The 19,135-nt window shown below is 31.8% G+C and overlaps 1 protein-coding gene and 1 pseudogene across 1 annotated transcript; both read left to right on the forward strand.

Annotated features, from left to right (window-relative positions):
* Nucleotides 1-2,867: 2,867 nt before the first annotated feature.
* On the forward strand, nucleotides 2,868-8,651 carry LOC114736710 (mRNA cap guanine-N7 methyltransferase 2). Its single transcript, XM_028924579.1, has 11 exons — nucleotides 2,868-3,071; nucleotides 3,199-3,277; nucleotides 3,364-3,458; nucleotides 4,879-4,950; nucleotides 5,853-5,962; nucleotides 6,597-6,719; nucleotides 6,816-6,908; nucleotides 7,296-7,364; nucleotides 7,515-7,603; nucleotides 7,707-7,804; nucleotides 8,114-8,651. Exons 1-11 carry the CDS (start codon nucleotides 2,970-2,972, stop codon nucleotides 8,369-8,371), a joined length of 1,188 nt encoding a protein of 395 aa, XP_028780412.1. The 5' UTR covers nucleotides 2,868-2,969; the 3' UTR covers nucleotides 8,372-8,651.
* A 6,180-nt stretch (nucleotides 8,652-14,831) lies between these two features.
* On the forward strand, nucleotides 14,832-18,808 carry LOC114736717 (uncharacterized; annotated as a pseudogene).
* The last annotated feature ends 327 nt before the right edge of the window (nucleotides 18,809-19,135 follow it).

Genomic DNA, 19,135 nt, shown 5'->3' on the forward strand with positions numbered 1-19,135 from the left:
ATAAACAAAGCCATACACTAATTAATTGCATTTTTAATTAATCACGTATATTGATTTCCAATAAAATGCATAATATCTTACTGTTTAAGTACTAATTGATTTTATTACCATTCTTTTTTTTTTGGCCAAAATTTTTGTTACCATTCTTTTGCAACCGATTTATAGCATATAATTCAAACGAGTGACTCCCTATTTGCATCTTTAATTTCTTTGTTGATTTTGATAACGGTGTCTTGTCAAATTAAAGTGGGATAGAATAAATTTAATATGAATGCTTTTATTTACCTAGATTTATTCAACGAATATTTTATTCTTATTCATTCTTACATACTATTCATCCATTTATTGAGCTAATTAAATGGATGGAATGAAGCAGATAGAAAAAAATCAATGCAACAAAATTGATTTGTATAATTCATATATAATTATAATTATAATTTCCGAATATTGATCTAATGAAAAGTTTTTTTGGGCTATAATCTAACAAGGTTAATTTATATATTTAATATTAAAATAGAATAAAAATAAGGATTTATTAGTTTACTTTAATGAACAATTTCAAAATCGATTCATGCATTTTTTTTTTTGGGTTAAGATTCATGTGCTAAGGTGCATGTATTATTGATTGAAAAAATGAAAGCATGTCCCTTTAATTTGATTCATTGATTCAGTTAAGAAACTTGATATAATTATTACCTTCTTTTATATTTGAAGAATGATAGGCTCTTTTCCCCAATTAACGTTTTAAATGGAATTTGAACAACTTTAAAAAAATTTAAATTTTTCCTTTTAAATTAAATTAATGATTTGTGATAAATGTTTATATTTTATATTAATAATTATAGATATCTTGAGTCTTAACTATTGCTTCATGAGTTTTGAAATTGAAGACACAAATAGTTCAAGGGGGAACCATGAGAGAGGCTAATGTTGCAAGTGATTATTGAAGAGAAAATTACCAAAAACTCTCCTATTGCAAAATTTATTCCGTAAACTCGGTTGTAATATATCTCCAGCTACATACAAATATTTTTCTTTTCATGTAATATTAAAGATATATTGTACATGATTGAATAAAAGTTAGACAATAAGTTGCACCTCAATGCTCAAACAAATTTTAAATTATAAATTATCGTTTAATTTGATTGGATTTTGAGAGATCCAATTCTTGAAAATATTGATGGCATTCTATAAAGTTACAAATTGGGATCATGACCTATAATATTTTATATAATTTAAATTGTTGATCAGTTTAAAAAGAAGAGTATAAATAATCACAAACCATACAATATAGTTTGTTTTATCGGAGTGAATAGGATATATAGGATGACAAAGTCTTCTTCCAAGTTATGAAGTTTAAACACATAACCCTGTGGAGTGTTTGGATAATTCAAAAAGTGTTTTTTAAAAGCATTTTTTTTACAAATCGTGACAAACTCTTTCACATATTTACTTTATATACCGTAAAAATACTTTTAAAATTATAGTTTTGTTTCTACCTAAACATCCTTTCAGTGTAATGAAGGAGGCTGAGGACAACAATGATAATGATTGGTACCAATTTGGGGATCAAAGTAACAAGTATTGGTGCTAGGAGGACACATAGAGTGGCACCACTCATATGTACCACAATCTCAGTTCACTTTACACTCTTCCTTATTCTCTTCCCCTGAAATCAAATCCACAAATTATTTGATTATTTACACATTAATTGTTATAAAGATAGATAGAGCTTTAGACTTAGAGCTATTGTAAGATAGGACTCAAATCGTAATTTTGTTAAAACTCAAGAGAAGATTAAGTTTCAAAATGACAAATAGACGATTTTAACAGATTTTAAGTAGTAAAAATAATTACAATTTATAAGTATACTCAAAACCATTACAAGAGCAGTAAACATGACCTATTTAATGAGTACAGTATCACAGAAATAACTTATATACCTATGGATGGGATGGAGAAGACAGTAAGAAGCAAAGGCAGCAGGATTGAAACATCTTTAGTACCATCCAGTGATTGTCATGCTTCCCCAGTTTTTTTGCTCTCATTCAAAGGTGAAGGATATGAACAAGCCAATATAGCTGCATTATTATTAATTGCATATAATAATTTCCGATAAATGTGCAACATTCGCTTTTATATACACACACACACACACACCAATGGACTAAATGTCCATTCTTTTGCCACCAATTTATAGTTTATGATTCAAACCAATGATTTTCCATGATCATGTTTCTTTATTGAGTTGGATAACTTTGTGATTGTACACCATAGTTTTAGTCAGAGCATAAGTTAAATTAAAATGAACATATCAAAAGAACAAATACTAACAGTTAGATTACGACTAAGATTAAATCCGTGACCTTTATGTCACTAAATTATGATCCATGGTGCATAATTCGTTCTCTAAAATTGAAGATGCATGAATTTATTATTTTACTCATAATTTTCTTTTACCATCTCCTATGTATTTTATCTAATGAATAAATAAATTAATGTATTTTTCTCATATTCAATGAACAAATACATCTAATTTCTTTCGAATTCCTCTAATTATATGAGCTAGAAACATATGATGTAGTCTTTGGCAAAAAAAAGAAAGAAAAGAAATATATGATTTATTTAACTTAAATGATGAAAAAATTTTCATGGTGGGTTCATATTGTAAATCTCTTTTATATTCTGTTTTCATATTGAAGAGTTCAAATCAAAGTAAGAAAACTCCATTAACTTATATATTTGTTGTCAATTTTTAATTTTTAATTTAGTATCTATATTTTTTAAATTAAATATTTTATTATTTGTTATGTTAGTACGGCCTGTAATAAAAATGGAACTAGAATTGCGTTGGGTTGCAGCTTCCAGATTCCAACGGTGGTCCTCCTTCTGGTTATAGTGCTCTGCGTCGTTAGAATTTCTGAAATCGGCGCTCTGGATGCTCTTCACGCCGAATTCTGAAGCAAACCATGAGTCAAATTGCATGCCCGAGAACTGAATCTACTCCTCATCGCCTCTACGACTTTGCCAAGTTGGCTCTCATCAAGATTTTCGCTCACCCTTACGCCACGGTATTGGCCTCCCGGCGCCAATAAATTCCCTTCTCTCTTTTATTTTTTTTCCCGCGTTGATTTCGCCTCCCTCGCTTTGAAGAATTCTTCCATTCATGTATCTTGTCTTGACCTTTGCTCCCTGAAGGTGTGTGACTTGTATTGTGGAGGCGGAGCAGATGCTGATAAGTGGGACGAAGCTCAAATCGGTCACTTTATTGGAATTGGTATCAAATTCTGACTTTTATCTTCTGTTGGTTGTGGTTGTTTCTACTATAAGTTTCAGTATATTGACCGTGGATTGTTGCTATAGATGCGGCTTCGTCTGGTATAAGCCAGATGCGAGAAGCGTGGGAGAGCCAGAGGAAGGCTTACACTACAGAGTTCTTCGAGATTGATCCCTGCACGGTGAGTTTTTCTCAATTTCCTTCGAAATTTTAGCCGTGCATTTCCCATAAAGTTGGCTTGGATTTTGTTCTCGATTTAGCCTTTTTTATCCTTCGATCACTTTTCGCTTCTAATTGTTTTCTTTGAGAAGGAGTAATTGTTATTCTTTATAATTATGTTCTTAGAATATGTCATTTATCTTTGGTGCAAGAGATTGTTGTAGCCGTCATTTCATTTTTTGAGCAGTCACTGTTCACGAGCAAGAGATACCTCTTGTTTCAGTATTGCATGCCTGAGGTGCTTGGAAGTGTCGCCTCATGCAGAAGATGCTGACATTTGCTGGCCCACTATTGTTATGCAAAAGTAAAATATGCAAAGAAGATTACTCACTATTGCTGTGTCATCGAAATGTTAGGGGGAAACTAATATTTTCTGAGACAGTTTTCTTGTTTATCTAATGCTGAACAATTGATGACTATGTTATTTATTGATTTTTGGGGAAAGGCGACTCTGATAAGTGTCAGTTGACTTGTAATATTTTATCCCCATGCTGGGTTGGGAAGTGAGGACGGGGAATGTAGTTGTGATATCGCTTGGAGAAACAATTAATATTTCAGTTGTGTGGCTGGAGTCATGATTTCCAAATGTTAGTTGAGGAACATTCTTAGGTCATTGGTGGTAATAGTTGGAAATTTTGATTGTCCATAATCTTAAGGCAGCAGCTATGCGTGTACTGTTTTGTTTCCTTTTATTTCTGACATGCAATATATTTTGGTAGATTTGATGCCTGTCAGGTCACGAGAAAGCAAGGGTAGGCAATGAAATCGACGGTAAATAGCTTGTGAAGAACCTGGCTCCTTAACAAAGAAAAGTGAACGTCATCAAGTAGAAAATAAAGGAAAGACTCGTGGAATCATGAGAGAGAATGACTAAGGATGAATATAGACCTCTATAGGATCGAATGGGCTGGGAGAATTGGGATAGAATTAATCTCATGTTTGGTGGCAAAGCTTGCAATGTCTAAGTGTTATTGTATTTCTCCAGTTCTTCCCCTAATTTTCTTGTACTGGATCAACATTTAAACTAGCCAGAGATATTTGTCACTGTCTCCGTTTCCAATTTCTTCAGTAACATTTATAGATGAGAAGGCAAGGGAGTGTCTATTACACCTTTGACGTGAATTCAATTTTACCTTCATTCACCTCCCATTAAAAAGGAAAAAATAAAAAGGGAAGAAATGTAAGTTGGTTATTTTATATTAGTTGTTCTGAATACGTTATCAGAGTTGATGAAGCGTATGGTATATCATAACATGAACACCTATATGTCACTGCAAGATTGGATCATGTTAATTGTGCCCAAAAAATTGTGGGGAAGAGTAACTATATTTAATATTATAATTTATTATTAACTTCTCCTTTCATTCATGATTTTTTGACAGGAGAACATAGAAATGCATCTGCAGGAGAAGATTAATAAGGCTGATCTTGTCTGCTGTTTGCAGCATTTGCAGGTTTCCATTTACTTTCTAATCATGTTTTGTTGCAATATTTTACTTTCCCCCCTTAGTATTGTAATATAAGAGCCTCTTTTTGCTGCCCTTAGAAGAAACTGATAGGATCCCAAATTGGTTGTGAGAAATAAGGATGGAAAAGATCTTTATTAAAATATGAAGTCAGAATCTAACGACATAAATTAATAAAGGAGGGAAGGAAAAAAAAAATCTCTATTAGAATATGAGCAAGGATCTTAAACTCATATCACCAATACAGCCAAACCCTAACAAGAAAAAGAGAGCAAGTATCTCGCTCAATCCTTCTTTACTAGCCAACTGCTTTAGGAGAATCCCTAGAAGTCCAAAAGAACTGATATATTTCCAGATCATTTTTACATGAGGTGAAACTTAACATTTATAGACAGAAAGATAACTAGTCACTCCTAAAAATACTCCCATAACCCACAACTCAGATAATGAGAAACAACTCCCTAGATAATAGATAAATAAATTAAATTATTAACCTAATCTTCAAATATCATAACTCACTGCTCCTAAACTTGAGGATTACTCAACAAATTAGAAAATAACCTAAATGAAATCGAAAATATCTAAAATAATTTAAATAAATATTTATTCCTAATATTTCTCGAACTCCCCCAAATCAACCATTATCCCAAAATAAGCGGTATTCTTTCAGAAACATTATCCATGTCTTTGTAATCATTCTCTTGAAGTAAAATTTAGAAAATGGTTGAGGAGGCAGGTCCTAAGAAATGTGTTCGTAATCACTACATTTCTATCTGGAACTTTTATTTTGTTTAATTTTATTTTTTTGGTCTTTTAGGATTTCTTTTCTTCTGTTTTTGTTTATGTTTTTTTTTTGCCTTTTTTGTCCTGAATAACTTATCTGCATGCAGTTGTGTTTTGAGAGTGAAGAGAAAGCACGGAGACTTCTGCATAATGTATCATCTTTGCTGAAACCCGGGGGTTACTTTTTTGGTATTACTCCTGACTCATCTACCATATGGTATGAGACGTGATTGCCAAAGGCCCCTTCTTGGATTTAGTTGCATGTACCATTCTTTTGGTTTTATTAAAGCATATCATTCATTTACTAGGGAGGTTTCTGTGCTTGTCTGTCATTTAATATGCTTGTTCAACCATGTGCTTGATATCTGTTATTATGATTACTATTTCGCTGATTTTTTAATCCTTATATATGTCCTTTTACGTGCCTTTGTCTGGTTTCTTATTATGTGCTATAATTTTTATTTTTATTTTTTAATGCTTAATTTGGGTTTTAAGACTTATATATATGCTAGTCCTCTTTCCTGGTTAACCATTTTCTTCATTTAGAACCTTTTCTGCCTAATTACCAAGCTGAAGGTTCGCTCCCTTCCTGACCAGCAGTAATCTTTGCATTTCATGAAGTGCAAATTGTATTTTCTTTTTATTTCTTATTGCCCTGTTTGGTTTTAGTTGTTTCTATCTGCATATGAGTTTCACTGTCATCAATTGTAATTCAGCATTGGTTTGGTCATCATTACTGTTTTTTAGATGATTAATCTGAAATTAACATGAATTTTGTGTGGGATCATTAGAACAAATAAACCGGATAATGTTAAATCAGCAGTTCTTTCTCCCTATAAATGGCTATCTAGGGCTAAGTACCAGAAGAATGTTGAAGCTTATCACAACAAAAGCAGCAGCATGAAGCCAAACATCGTTCCCAACTGTATTCGGACAGAGAATTACATGATTACTTTCGAAGTTGAAGAAGAAAAGTACATCTCTTTTCCACTAATCAACTGCTTGCTGCCTGTTCTTCTTTGATTTAATTTAGTAAGAAGTCATTCCATTTGAATGTGTTTTGTTACTAGGTTTCCACTATTTGGAAAGAAATATCAGCTGAAATTCTCTAATGATGCCTCTGCAGAAACCCATTGCTTAGTTCACTTTCCGAGCTTCATCAGGTTGTTACCTTATTCCATATATAATTGACAATGAACAAGTTGTTATGTTAGTTAGTATTATGTTGATGCTGGTTTCTGTTGTTACTGAACATTTACTGATTTCAAATGTGAAGGCTTAGTTGCCCTTTTTTTTTAAGCTGTTCATTTAGGCTACAGATATAAAGAACAACAATCATGTTAAAGTTGACTTTGTAATAGCTGGATGGGAGATTGAAATCTTTGTAAGGATAAATGTATTATGAATATTTGAGCCTGATAACAAGCAATGATGGGTGGGATGTCTGAATATCACTGCCATGTTGCCTGCATGCTTATTTATTGGCCCATGCTTTTTTCATACTTCTGATTTACTTTTAACAACTTATTACTTATGTTTGTGCAACTCAGGTTGGCAAGAGAAGCTGGCCTTGAGTATGTGGAGATTCAAAACTTGACTGAGTTTTATGATGACAATAGGTACTACCTCATTTTGCTAGAAAATTAAACATTTTAGAATTGCATGATCAGAGGCTGAGCCTTTTGCATCCTTCAATTGAATCTTCATTATTATCATATTTGGAGTTTGTCAGGCTGTTTATTCACCCCAATTTTTGTGGATGCTGGAAGAGCACAATTTGCAGGCTTGCTAATGAAATCTGTTCCAAACCTGTTGGATCCTAGAGGGAGACTTTTTCCTCGATCATATGATGCACTAGGTAATTTATTTATTATTTCTTTGTAACATGCTATTTCCTTTAAGATTCAGGCTTTGATCTCATTAAAGGGGGATTTTAGTTATCAATATATTCTCTGATACAGGTCTCTATGCCACATTTATATTTCAAAAGCCTGACCCAGATGTCACACCCCCGATATCAACTCCATTAATGCAGGAGCCAACTTACAGTCACGATGAGGTAAGCATTTCCAGTATTAATAGTGATCTTTTGCTACATCCTATGTTCTTATCCTGATGATTCTTTAGACATTGTTTAAGCCATCAAAGAGCAAATGATAAGCGTATTTCATCCTTTCAGTCAGCAAATGTTTTTCAGTTCTATTGTAATTACTTTGTAGAAATGCATATTCTATATAAAGAAAAAGTTTGAATATGCTTTTTCATGCGTTATATATTTGTGTTTGGATTCAATGTTCATCTAGTGGAAAATGAGCATCGTGCTAATATTATATATTCATCTCCCGACTGCATGTAATGTTTGTGGCAGGGAACCAGTTGGCGAGATGAGGAAATTAATGTTCCAGTGCCAGTGCCAGTGCCAGTCCCTGTACAAGCCCCAGTCCCTGTTCAAGCCCCGGTCCCAGTCCCACTCCCAGTCCCAGTCCCAGTCCAAGTCCAAGTCCCAGTCCAAGTCCCACTCCCAGTTATAGTAGTGGAGCCTCCTCTTGGGTTGGGCAAGATAAGCGAGCAAAAAGGGATTTTGGGTCCTGGCCCTGCTGATTTACGATTCCCAGAGGCACTCTGATTCTTTAGGAGAGGAAAAAACGTATCCCATTTAGAAGCGAAGATTGCTCTCAACTAGATTCCATGTATAGAAAATAGGTATGTGAAACTAGTCATAAATAGACACGTAGTAGCTTAAGCACCCTCTTTCAGGAGGACTATATTTTATATGTTTACTGTTTATTTTATGAATAGTTTGACACAACTCTTCCGTTGTATATGGGGTCTGTTAGAGGAAATAGACAAGTGGCTGTTCATGCACTCTGATTCAGTGTTTATTTTAAAGGCATTTGGCGTCCAAATTCCTGTGTAGGCCCCTCCTTAGGAAATCTTTTGTTCAAAAGTTCTACTTTCTTTGAGGGTGCATCACCAGTCACCCCCACCCTTCCTTTTCTTTCCTTCTCCTTTACATAAAGCACTCATGACTCCATGTCAATCCTTCCCTTAATAAATCAACTGCAATTTTTTCCTGGATCATAAAGTAAAAATAAAATACCTCATCCTCAGCTAAATAACTAATTTCTGGATATTAGTTGTAAAAGATGTGTGTTGATTTTTCAGAATAACATTTATAATTATGTGCATTGTAACTACCTTTTGATAGAAACCTCTATGTGCAATCAATAGGATATTTTGAGGGGAAAATTATAAATTTGAAAGATAAAGTATATTAAGATTTTATATTTAGGATTGAAATAAATTTCTTGTCTAACTTTTATATTTAGGATTGCAAGTAGTAGAATTGAATTGAATTGAATTTAATACAGGGACATAAAACAGGTTAGCACTAGCTGTTTTTGCCCCCTCCTTTTGCGTAAAAGCTGGGATGTGTATTTGTTTGTTTATTCCCAATCGATTGAGCTTAAAAATGGTAGTTGTTAGTAATTACAATTGGCTACCCAAAAAGAAAAAAAAGTGGAGGGACAAGAAGTCAAATCTTTCTTTTTCTTTAGTTTGGTAGATAAGATTTAATCATTTATAGTCAAGTCTTCTTTTAAAGGTCTTTTGGTAAAGGATTTTTTAGAAACTTTTCAATTGTTCAAGACAATTTGCTTTTAGTTTGTTATCATATTTATGCAGCTTTACATATCATATTCACAGACGTTATTTATCTTTTTTTAAGTGTATTATATGTATACTTTGTGAAAGTAACGAATTAAAATTATTTTTAACATCATATATCCATCGAAAATTGGGGGAAAAAGCTTTTCTGTCCCAAAAAAGGGTACTTAATAATGATACTATGAAATGTGAATGATCATTTTATTTTTGTTTGAATGTGATAATAATTTAATTCGTAGATCTCATCATTATAACTAATTAATTATTTGGATTTGCTTTTTTATTGTTGATTGATATAATGGGCGATATATTAGCATAATAGGTGTATTAAATAAAATCAATTAATGCAATATTAATTGTAGTTTAATAATTGCATGGAAATATAATATTGCTTTACCACAAAGAAAAATAAAATATGGCCTATATGTTGGTCATTAGTTGCTTAAGCACGGGATCTTAAGTTTGAGTTTATGCGAATGCAGAAAATAAAATAATTATAATACTTAAATACAACCTAATCAAATAGTATATAATAAAAACCAAATATGAACTATAGAATTTCATAATTGGAGTTGCAACAAAAAAAAAAAAAAAAAACTACCTAATTGTACAAAACTGATGAAGCATTGTCACTGGGCAGCCATAAAAGTAATGATTAGAAATAATCATAATTAAAAGCAAAAATTGAAGCACACGGAATATTTGAATTTCTTAAACAAAAGCATGTGATGGTAATGATCAAGGAAGTCCCCTAACGAAAGGCCAAGAAAAGGAAGTACCCTAATCAACTTCCTCAGTGTATTTCTTAAGCACTAAAATAAAGCCTCTTGAACTGAATCATGAAAGTTAATTAAGATAATAAATCCTCTAATTATGAACTAAGCATGTCTTAAGAAGCAGTAATTAATAATTAATTAGTACGTGACCACCCAAAAAACAAATACTCCCTCCGTTCCTTATTATAAGATCTTCTTTGAGTTTTTTTGAGCATTTAATACAGTATTCCTATTTTATATTCCTAATTTAATGTATTCAATACATTTTCTTTCTTGTATTTATCTACATTACTCTCTCACATTTATCTTTTATATTAGGGTTATAAGTTGAAAAAAAACTGCATTTGGCTGCATATTAATTGCTTTTAACTAATTTTAAAACTGTTTTCTTAAATCATATAATTAGTTAAAAGAGGTTATAATAAGGGATGGAGTAGTAAGTAATACTACTACTATTTGTGTTGATAATAATCCCATTTGTTCTGTTCTAATCTATAGTCGACAATGAGAAGGACACTTCGGGGTCATCGTATTTTGCGGAGTCTTTTGTCATTTTCAAAAGACTGAAACCTTACTCATTATTCTTATATAAAAACTATTTTGATGTTTAATTTAGTTTTAAATATAAGATCTTAATTTTTTTTTTTTAATGTTTATCCATGTTTTTTAAAATAATCTTACATAGTTACACACGTTAAATATTTCATCAAATAGTAGTTCTAACTAGTACATATGATAAATAGAATATTTTAGAAAAATAACATCTAATTATTATAAATAACTAATTTAACAAACTTTCTTAATATATTCAAATTAATTAATTAGTAGTTTTGTATTAAAGACTAGGAGTAATATTTTGAAAAAATATCTGTAAAGTCGTGATTTTATATTTTAATGTTAATTTCAATTTCATGTCCCGATTTGCGTCTCATTCCAAATGACCCCCTTCATGATGCATTTCTCTCCTTTTTTAATGCACAATAATAATGTAATTTGTTGAGGAAACCCCACTCATGTTGAAGAAGATTTTTTTTAATTTTTTTAAAATAAGTTAATTATACTTAGAAATTTGTAATTATGACTTATATTTAAAGTTACAATTAAATTAATGGCACATAAAATAATGCTTAAAAATTCATGCATATCGGAAAAGTCATCCAAGAAGTTTGCAAGAAAAATTAAATATAGAGAGGGCAAAAACTTCATATTTACAAGCTAAACATATTTATTTATAAGTGCAACTTGTAAAATGATTAAATTTTATAGAATTTTTTATACTTAATTTTCTTACCTAAACATATGGATAATTTTCTGTAACTTAAGTATAGTATAACTTTATCCCTTAATGTTCCCCCTAGATATATAAGCATAATACTTCTACGAGTTTCTATCATGCTAACAATCTCAAGTCTCAACGGTAATTGTATAATTAAAATTCAAACGTGCAATCTTGACTATAATATTTCTTTCAAGAATAATTTTCTATCAAATCGCTCCTAATTTTAATACCATGTTTTAATCATAACTCAATACAAATATAAAAACTAGATTATTAATATGAAGAAATGAAGAAAAATTTAAAAAATTTACTCTTTCGGTCTTCAATATAAAATCTATTTTGTAATGTAAATTATTACTTCCAGTTTTTAATATAAGGTATTGTTTAACTTTTATTTGGTCCTAATATAACACCCCAATCCACTTTGTTTCTCATATTTATGTATTTTTTTCCAAGATAATCCTTATATAATAGTAATTCTAGCTAATACGCTTGATTAGCAAGGATATTTTAGGAATGACAACGCATATTTATCATAAATAACTAACTTAACTTCTTCTTAATCTCCTTAAATTAATCAACTAGTTTTTATAATTAGGACTCGAGGTAGTAGTTAATTGTAACAAATACATGTTTGTTTCTCTTAACTAACTTATTTAATCATATGCATTAAAACTATTTTTTTGGTGGAAACCTTTACAATCAATAGAAATATTTTTTAAAATATTATATTTTAAAAAAATAATTAATATTTTATTTAAATCAATTTAATTTAAACTAGATCTTATTTAAACATCGGTAGTAATTCACATAAATGAAAAAAAGTTATCTTTTCATTAATTCCAGCATTTTATCATTTTGATTTTATATAATAAATATTCCGATTAAAATGAAAAATAATTTACATACTCCAATTATAAGACCCAATTACTTATTTGAAAATTAAAGTAAGTTCTTGGTTTTTATAATAAATAAGTCCCCTAAAATATCTTGCTATTAAGTTATTGCAAAACTATCATTTAGAATTATCTTGGAAAAAAATACATAATTAGAATGGATTGGGTCTTATAATTAGACCAAAAAAGTCAATTTCATATATAGTTTTAATTAGTTTTTTGATGTCTTCGGAATAAATATGCGGGGGTTGAATTAAAATTTAAAATTTAAATTATATGTTGTCTCGAAGCGAGGGAGGGTCACAACAACCAGCTGTGTGGTGTGAACTACGGTCTGTGGAGTGAAAGTGGGGCTATATTAGTAAACGCACATATTTCCGCGTGGCTGCCATTAATGATCGTGACGGAACTGTCTTTTTTCTTTGTGCGGTCATATTAAGTCCTTCATTTATTCTTATTTCCACTATGTTCCTCCGTTTTATCTCTTTTCACAATTTAATCCTTACTTATGATTGTTTCATTAAATACGACATTAATAGAATACTTGAATTTTTTGGCAAGAAAAAATTCTTGAATTTATTATAATTATAATTTGATGAGTTTAACTTAGATTTTTTTGGACCATTAACTTGGATATTAAACACTTTAAATGTTAAAAGATGCATTTTTATTTTTCCTTTTAAAAAGCATATAAGTCAAACATACACACCAATTTTTATTTGATTAGCTATTAGTCAAATTAACATATAATTAAATTAAGCAAATAATTGATATTTGAAATTACAAAATAATTGGTATAAAAATAAATTTATTTTTATCCACATTGAATTGTTATTTGGTATATATTGTATGACTTTAAAACAAAGTATTACAATTGAAATGATAGATTACACAATTGAAGTTGATTTAGGGGGGAAAAAACGTTTTTTAATATAAAACCCAATTCCCCAATTAGAGAAGATTAGAAAGTTACTAAATTAATTAATGTTACACGATCTCGATAAAATATTTTGTGATTATATATCAATTTGTAAGTGAGAAAAATTAGTTTGAAAAAAATAATAAATATAAATATTTTAAAATAATTTTGTAATTTTTTAAATTAGTTAACTGAGTTTTATATTAAGAAGTAAACGTAGCACATAGCAAAAAAATAAAGGCTTTGGGATGTAACAAGCTTAATAGAAAGTAATATTTTCTATATCATTTGTTACTGAGAAGAACTAGTCTCCGTTATTAACTAAAATATTCTTATTTCAAATAAAGATTTAAAACTTTACATTGTGGATCATGGATTAATATCATTAACATGGAAAACTTATTAATATATTATGAACCGATCATTTAACTCATAAAATGGCATACATAATATGCCCATGTACATATTTCAAGATTTGGATTATTATAAATAATACCATTGGTATATATGGATAGAAGGCTTAGTTTTTTTGTGATTAAGTGATAAGATTTTTTTTTTTTGGGTAACATGTAAGAGTTTGAATCTCACATCTCCACTCACATTTTACTATACATTCATTGTTTTTCTTAACTTAAAATGCGTAATAATAGTACTCCTCCTGTCCTTAATATAGGACCTAATTGTTGAGTTAGTTTTGATTCCAAATATAAGACTCATTTCTTATATTTATCAATTTTTCTAAATTACCTATATAGATACTCCCTCAACCATAATCAAGTAGAAGAAGAAGATGGGGTATTAAGAAAGATGATTATAGTATTTTAGGAAAAACGTGTCACATTTCTTATAATTAACCAACTTACCTAACTTCCTTAATCTAATCAAATTAGTTAAATGAGTCTTATATTAAGAACCAGAGGAGTATAATCTAATAAAAAAATTGCATAGGAAGAGAAAGTTACTGTCAAAAGCATCTAAATTGTCTAGATATTATACAATAACATACTCCTCCTGTCCTTAATATAGGATCCAATTATTAAATTGGTTTTGGTCCTAAATATAAGACCATTTCTCATATTTATCAATTTTTTCTAAATTACCCTATAGATACTTTTTCAACTATATTCAAGTAAAAGAGGGAGATGAGGCATTAATAAAGATGATTATGGTATTTTAGGAAAAATGTGTCACATTTCTTATAATTAACTAACTTACCTAATTTTTTAATCTAATCATATTAGTTAAATGAGTCTTATATTAAGAACCGGAGGATTACTATATAAATGTCATAGAAATACAATAGTCTAGTAAGTTTATAAATTATGGATAGTTGAAAATTTTAGAAAATGTTTAAATATGCAATATGCAAAATTGAATATCAAGAATTTCAAATAATAGAAAGAGCAGGGGTCAAAATTTAAATAACCAATAATTAAACATATCCTTTATTTCACTCGCTTTCTCTTTCTACCATTTTCTGCTTCCTTCCATGTGGCCAATTTCCTCACTGCAACTTCCCAGCTTCTTCCCATTTCCCATCTCTCTCTCTCTCTCTCTCTGAGTTTCGTCTTCCACTGAAGCTCTCAACTAAGGGGTGATCGGTAAGTTTCTCGGTCTATTATTCTTCCATTATAGTTGTTGCTATGTTCCTCTTTGATCCTACTGGATTGGTCTTGTTTGCTTTACCATTGATGTAATCGAATTATTTAGGGGCTAGAATTTGAGTTTGAACTTCGAATTGATAATGTTTTACCAGATGAGAGAACAAACTGGTGAAGTGATGTTTAGTAGATTTTCACTACCAAAGAAGAAGTCAAGTGGTTATTATGTTTTTCCAACCTACAGAATAAAGGTGTTGGAATCTGTGCCAAGTGATTTCTTGCCTCTTTGGTAAGATTTGGGTGTTTTATTTTTCCTTTACTGTCTCATACAATTTGGGATGAAATCCTTTGCCGGAAAATTATACTTTTTGTTCTTTGGTCGTTTTTGTGGATTTTTTTTTTTTCCGTGAACGAGAGAACAGAAAATAACATATGGAATCTTCAGATTTTGCTTGGATGTAGGCGATGCGAACTTTTAAGGTCCGGTATATGTCAACTATCAATATTTACCAGAAAAGAAAGCGATATTAGCCTATATGGTTCTCAATTTAGTCTTTCTGTCTATCAAAAGAAAAAGAAAAGAAGAAGCAGTGACAGACAGCCAAAGTACCAAAGGAACGGGACATGAAAATTACTTAATCGTACTGTAATGTCTGGTTTTGCACCTCAGATTAAGTTAAATTTCTTTTTTTTCACTGCAGACTTAAAAGAACAATATATATGTTCAATTCGAAAGTTAGATACACAATAATTCCAGCCAAAATCACGGATTTACAGAGCAGTATAGCATCATTCAATATCCTCAACTGAATAATTTATAAATATCTATTTATTTACAAACCCCAAAATCAAAACATAGTCATATCAACCAGAGAATTTTAATTAAATTTAATTGATTCACAACATATTTCAGATTATAGAAGTGAGTAGTCACTAAATGTGTAAATAAAAAGATGACAAAGTAGCTGATCTAAGCTTCGGTGATCTGGCTTTAATATGCTCCACAAAAGAAGTTTCAGCTTACTAAACTCTTGTGAATGTCTAGCTACTGAAGCTTCAATATGCTTCACTAAGAAAAACTTGCGTTTTCTAAATTCTTGTGAAGTCTAGCTATTGAATGTACTTGTGGTTTCACAGTGTGTAGTTCATGAAAATTGGAAGATGTTTGATCGGTGGAGCATATTGTTGTTGGCGATAGTATACCACTTTGGATGATATCCTATGCTAAACTTGCATTTTCTTTCACTATTTTGAAACTGATCTGGTAACTAGTCTAACTTGTCTTTTTTGTTGTGCACAACAGAGCTTTGATGGAAAACTGATCTTAGAAAGCATATTTCTTGTGCTTTCCAAGGTAAGAGATGGTTGCCGAGTCATGGTTTCGAAATCTGTGGAAGACACCACGGAAGCATCATGCTAATAATGAGAAGGCGGCAATTGGAGTATTAGCATTTGAAGTGGCGAGCTTGATGTCCAAGCTGGTTAATTTGTGGCAATGTTTGAGTGATAAGCGGGTTGCTAAACTGAGAGAAGAGATTTCAAATTCAGTAGGCATAAAAAAGCTCGTTTCAGATGATGAGAATTTTATTGTAGGTTTAATTAGTGCAGAGATGCTTGAGTCCTTGTCACAAGTGGCTAAATCTGTGGCTAGGCTTGGGAAGAAATGCAGCGACCCAAGTTTGAAAGGTTTTGGGAGTGCCTTTGATGAGTTTATGAACATAGGCGTTGATCCATACGGCTGGCAACTCACTTGGAAGAAGATGGAAAAGAAAGTTAAGAAGATGGAGAAGTTTATATCAACTAATGCAAGTCTTTATCAGGAGATGGAAGTGCTTGCTGATTTTGAGCAAACTCTTCGAAGAATCAAGTCTAATGGTGAGTCAGATGGTGTAAATTTAATTGACTTTCAGAAAAAGGTTGCATGGAAGAGGCATGAGGTGAAGAACCTACAGGATATTTCTCTGTGGAACAGGACATATGATTACACTGTACTTCTTTTAGCTCGATCCTTATTCACAATTTTTAGTAGGATCAACCATGTGTTTGGAATTCAAGACATAGTGGATGGTAGTGAAACCAATGATTCAAGAAACTTGAATTCCGACTATATCTACCATAGCCAATCTGTTTCTGCATTGTTGCAGCAACCTTCAGTCCACCCGTCTGAGAATAGTCTTCCCAGATTTGCGTCAGGACCCCTTGTGGGTATTACTGCTAAATCAGGTCCAATGTCAAAAACAAATAAAACCAGCATTTTTCATTCAGGTCCTCTTGGTGACTCATCCACAAAATCGGGCCCAATTTCAGGAAATAATAGAAGTGTCAATTTTTATTCTGGTCCCTTGGGGACGAATTTGCAGAGATCTGCCCCAGTCAATCAAAAAAATAAAATTGGCAAGATTTGGAAGTTTCCCGGCTACGCCAAAAAAACTCATACAAGAGCCAGTCGGTTAACTCAAGTGGGGCCTTTCAAAGGCTGTATAATGGCTGCAGACAGTTCCTCTGTCAGCGAGTGCTACTTAAGCTCCAGTGATGTTCAAATGGGGACGCAGAATGTCTATGATGCTAATCCAAGCCTAGCTGGTCGTGGAAAAGCAGTTCATTATGATCAATCAGTCTTGAGTTCTAAGGGCAAGCTGTTAAATCCTCCGCTTGATACCTTGGTGCTGCTGCTTTGGCACTACACTATGCAAATGTTATCATTGTCATTGAGAAGTTGGCAGCTACTCCGCACTTGATTGGCCCTGATGCAAGAGAAGACCTGTACAATATGTTACCGACAACTGTGAGAACTGCCCTTAGGGATAAGCTAAAGCCATATGCGAAGACCATGGCGTCATCAGTCTATGATACGGCTCTAGCAGAAGAATGGACTGAAGCTATGTCAAGAATATTGGAATGGTTGGCTCCACTTGCTCATAACATGATTAGATGGCAGTCTGAGAGAAGTTTTGAGCAGCAGAGCTTTGTTTCTCGGACAAATGTGCTGCTGGTACAAACGCTTTACTTCGCAAATCAAGAAAAGACTGAAGCAACAATAACTGAGCTTCTTGTTGGACTGAATTATGTCTGGAGATATGGTCAGGAACTTAACACAAAAGCTCTGGCGGAGTGTGCCAGTAGCAGAATGTTCCGTGAGTATCTTGATCTGAAAGGGTAAGCATTTACTTAGCTCGTTGCTGTCTCCAACAAAATTCCGGTTCGATGGGGAAACACGTTGGACAAACATCAACAATGTGGCTTCTTAAATCTCAACACTCGCAGATCAAAAGTTAAAATGCTGGGTGAAGCTGAGAGTAATGCCCCTACTATAGAAATTGTAGTAGCAGAATGAATTCCTGGTGAGATGAGTTTCATGGACATTTGTCATTCTTTTTCTTTGCCGAGTTCCTAGCTGCCAAAACTTGTATAGCTGGTCTCATCTTGCAAAGAGGAGTTGATCTTTTGGTGGATGTGTGGTATGTAATAACTTAGTTTTCAAGTAATTTGAAATTTACAAGATATTTGGATATGATATATATATATATATATATATATATTGAAAATTTTAATGTACCCATGTTGGTGATTTCGTATCAGATATAGGAGCAACCGAACAAGGAAGTATCCATAAATTTCTCTTTGCTTGAAGCTTGAGATATTCAAATTACCCCAGCCTTTCTGTTTCAGTGGTGAGTTGCTGCATCATGTTTAGGGCGTGTTTATTTAGGAACATCTGCATATTACTTAATTGTATAGCTATCATGGTTACTTTCTATATGATCTTATTGCTGGCCAAGCATGGAAGCTTGACACGATATTTGTACCTAGTACATTATATAAAACATGGTGCTCTATAAATCTCACGTTTACTCCTAGTTTGTCACCATCATAATCATTGTTTGGATAATCTCATCAATCAATGAACCATGTTGTTCCCTGCTTTATACAAAGGCTGTTTGAAATGACTTATAAGTAATTTTTCAATCATGATTTACGAAATACCAGATAAGTATACAAAGGAATTATAAAGGAGTTCTGTTATAACTTACACAGAACATGATTGTAAGTTATCTCAAATGTGATGACAAAAGATGTCATAATGTTTAAACTTGCGAGTTTATTCAAAAAAAGAAATAGTGATAAATCTATGCTCTTAAAAATTTATAGTTTTGTTGTGACCCTTCAAGCAAATAAGGAAGAAGATGCCACGTGAAATTTTCTTTGCCCATTTCCTCTCCTCTCCTTTTCAGCTAAAAGTCATGATTTTTCTA

Source organism: Neltuma alba, unplaced genomic scaffold (genome assembly GCF_004799145.2).
Source record: "Neltuma alba isolate B1F8T4 unplaced genomic scaffold, ASM479914v2 tig00013361_pilon, whole genome shotgun sequence".
NCBI classification, from domain to species: Eukaryota; Viridiplantae; Streptophyta; class Magnoliopsida; order Fabales; family Fabaceae; genus Neltuma; species Neltuma alba.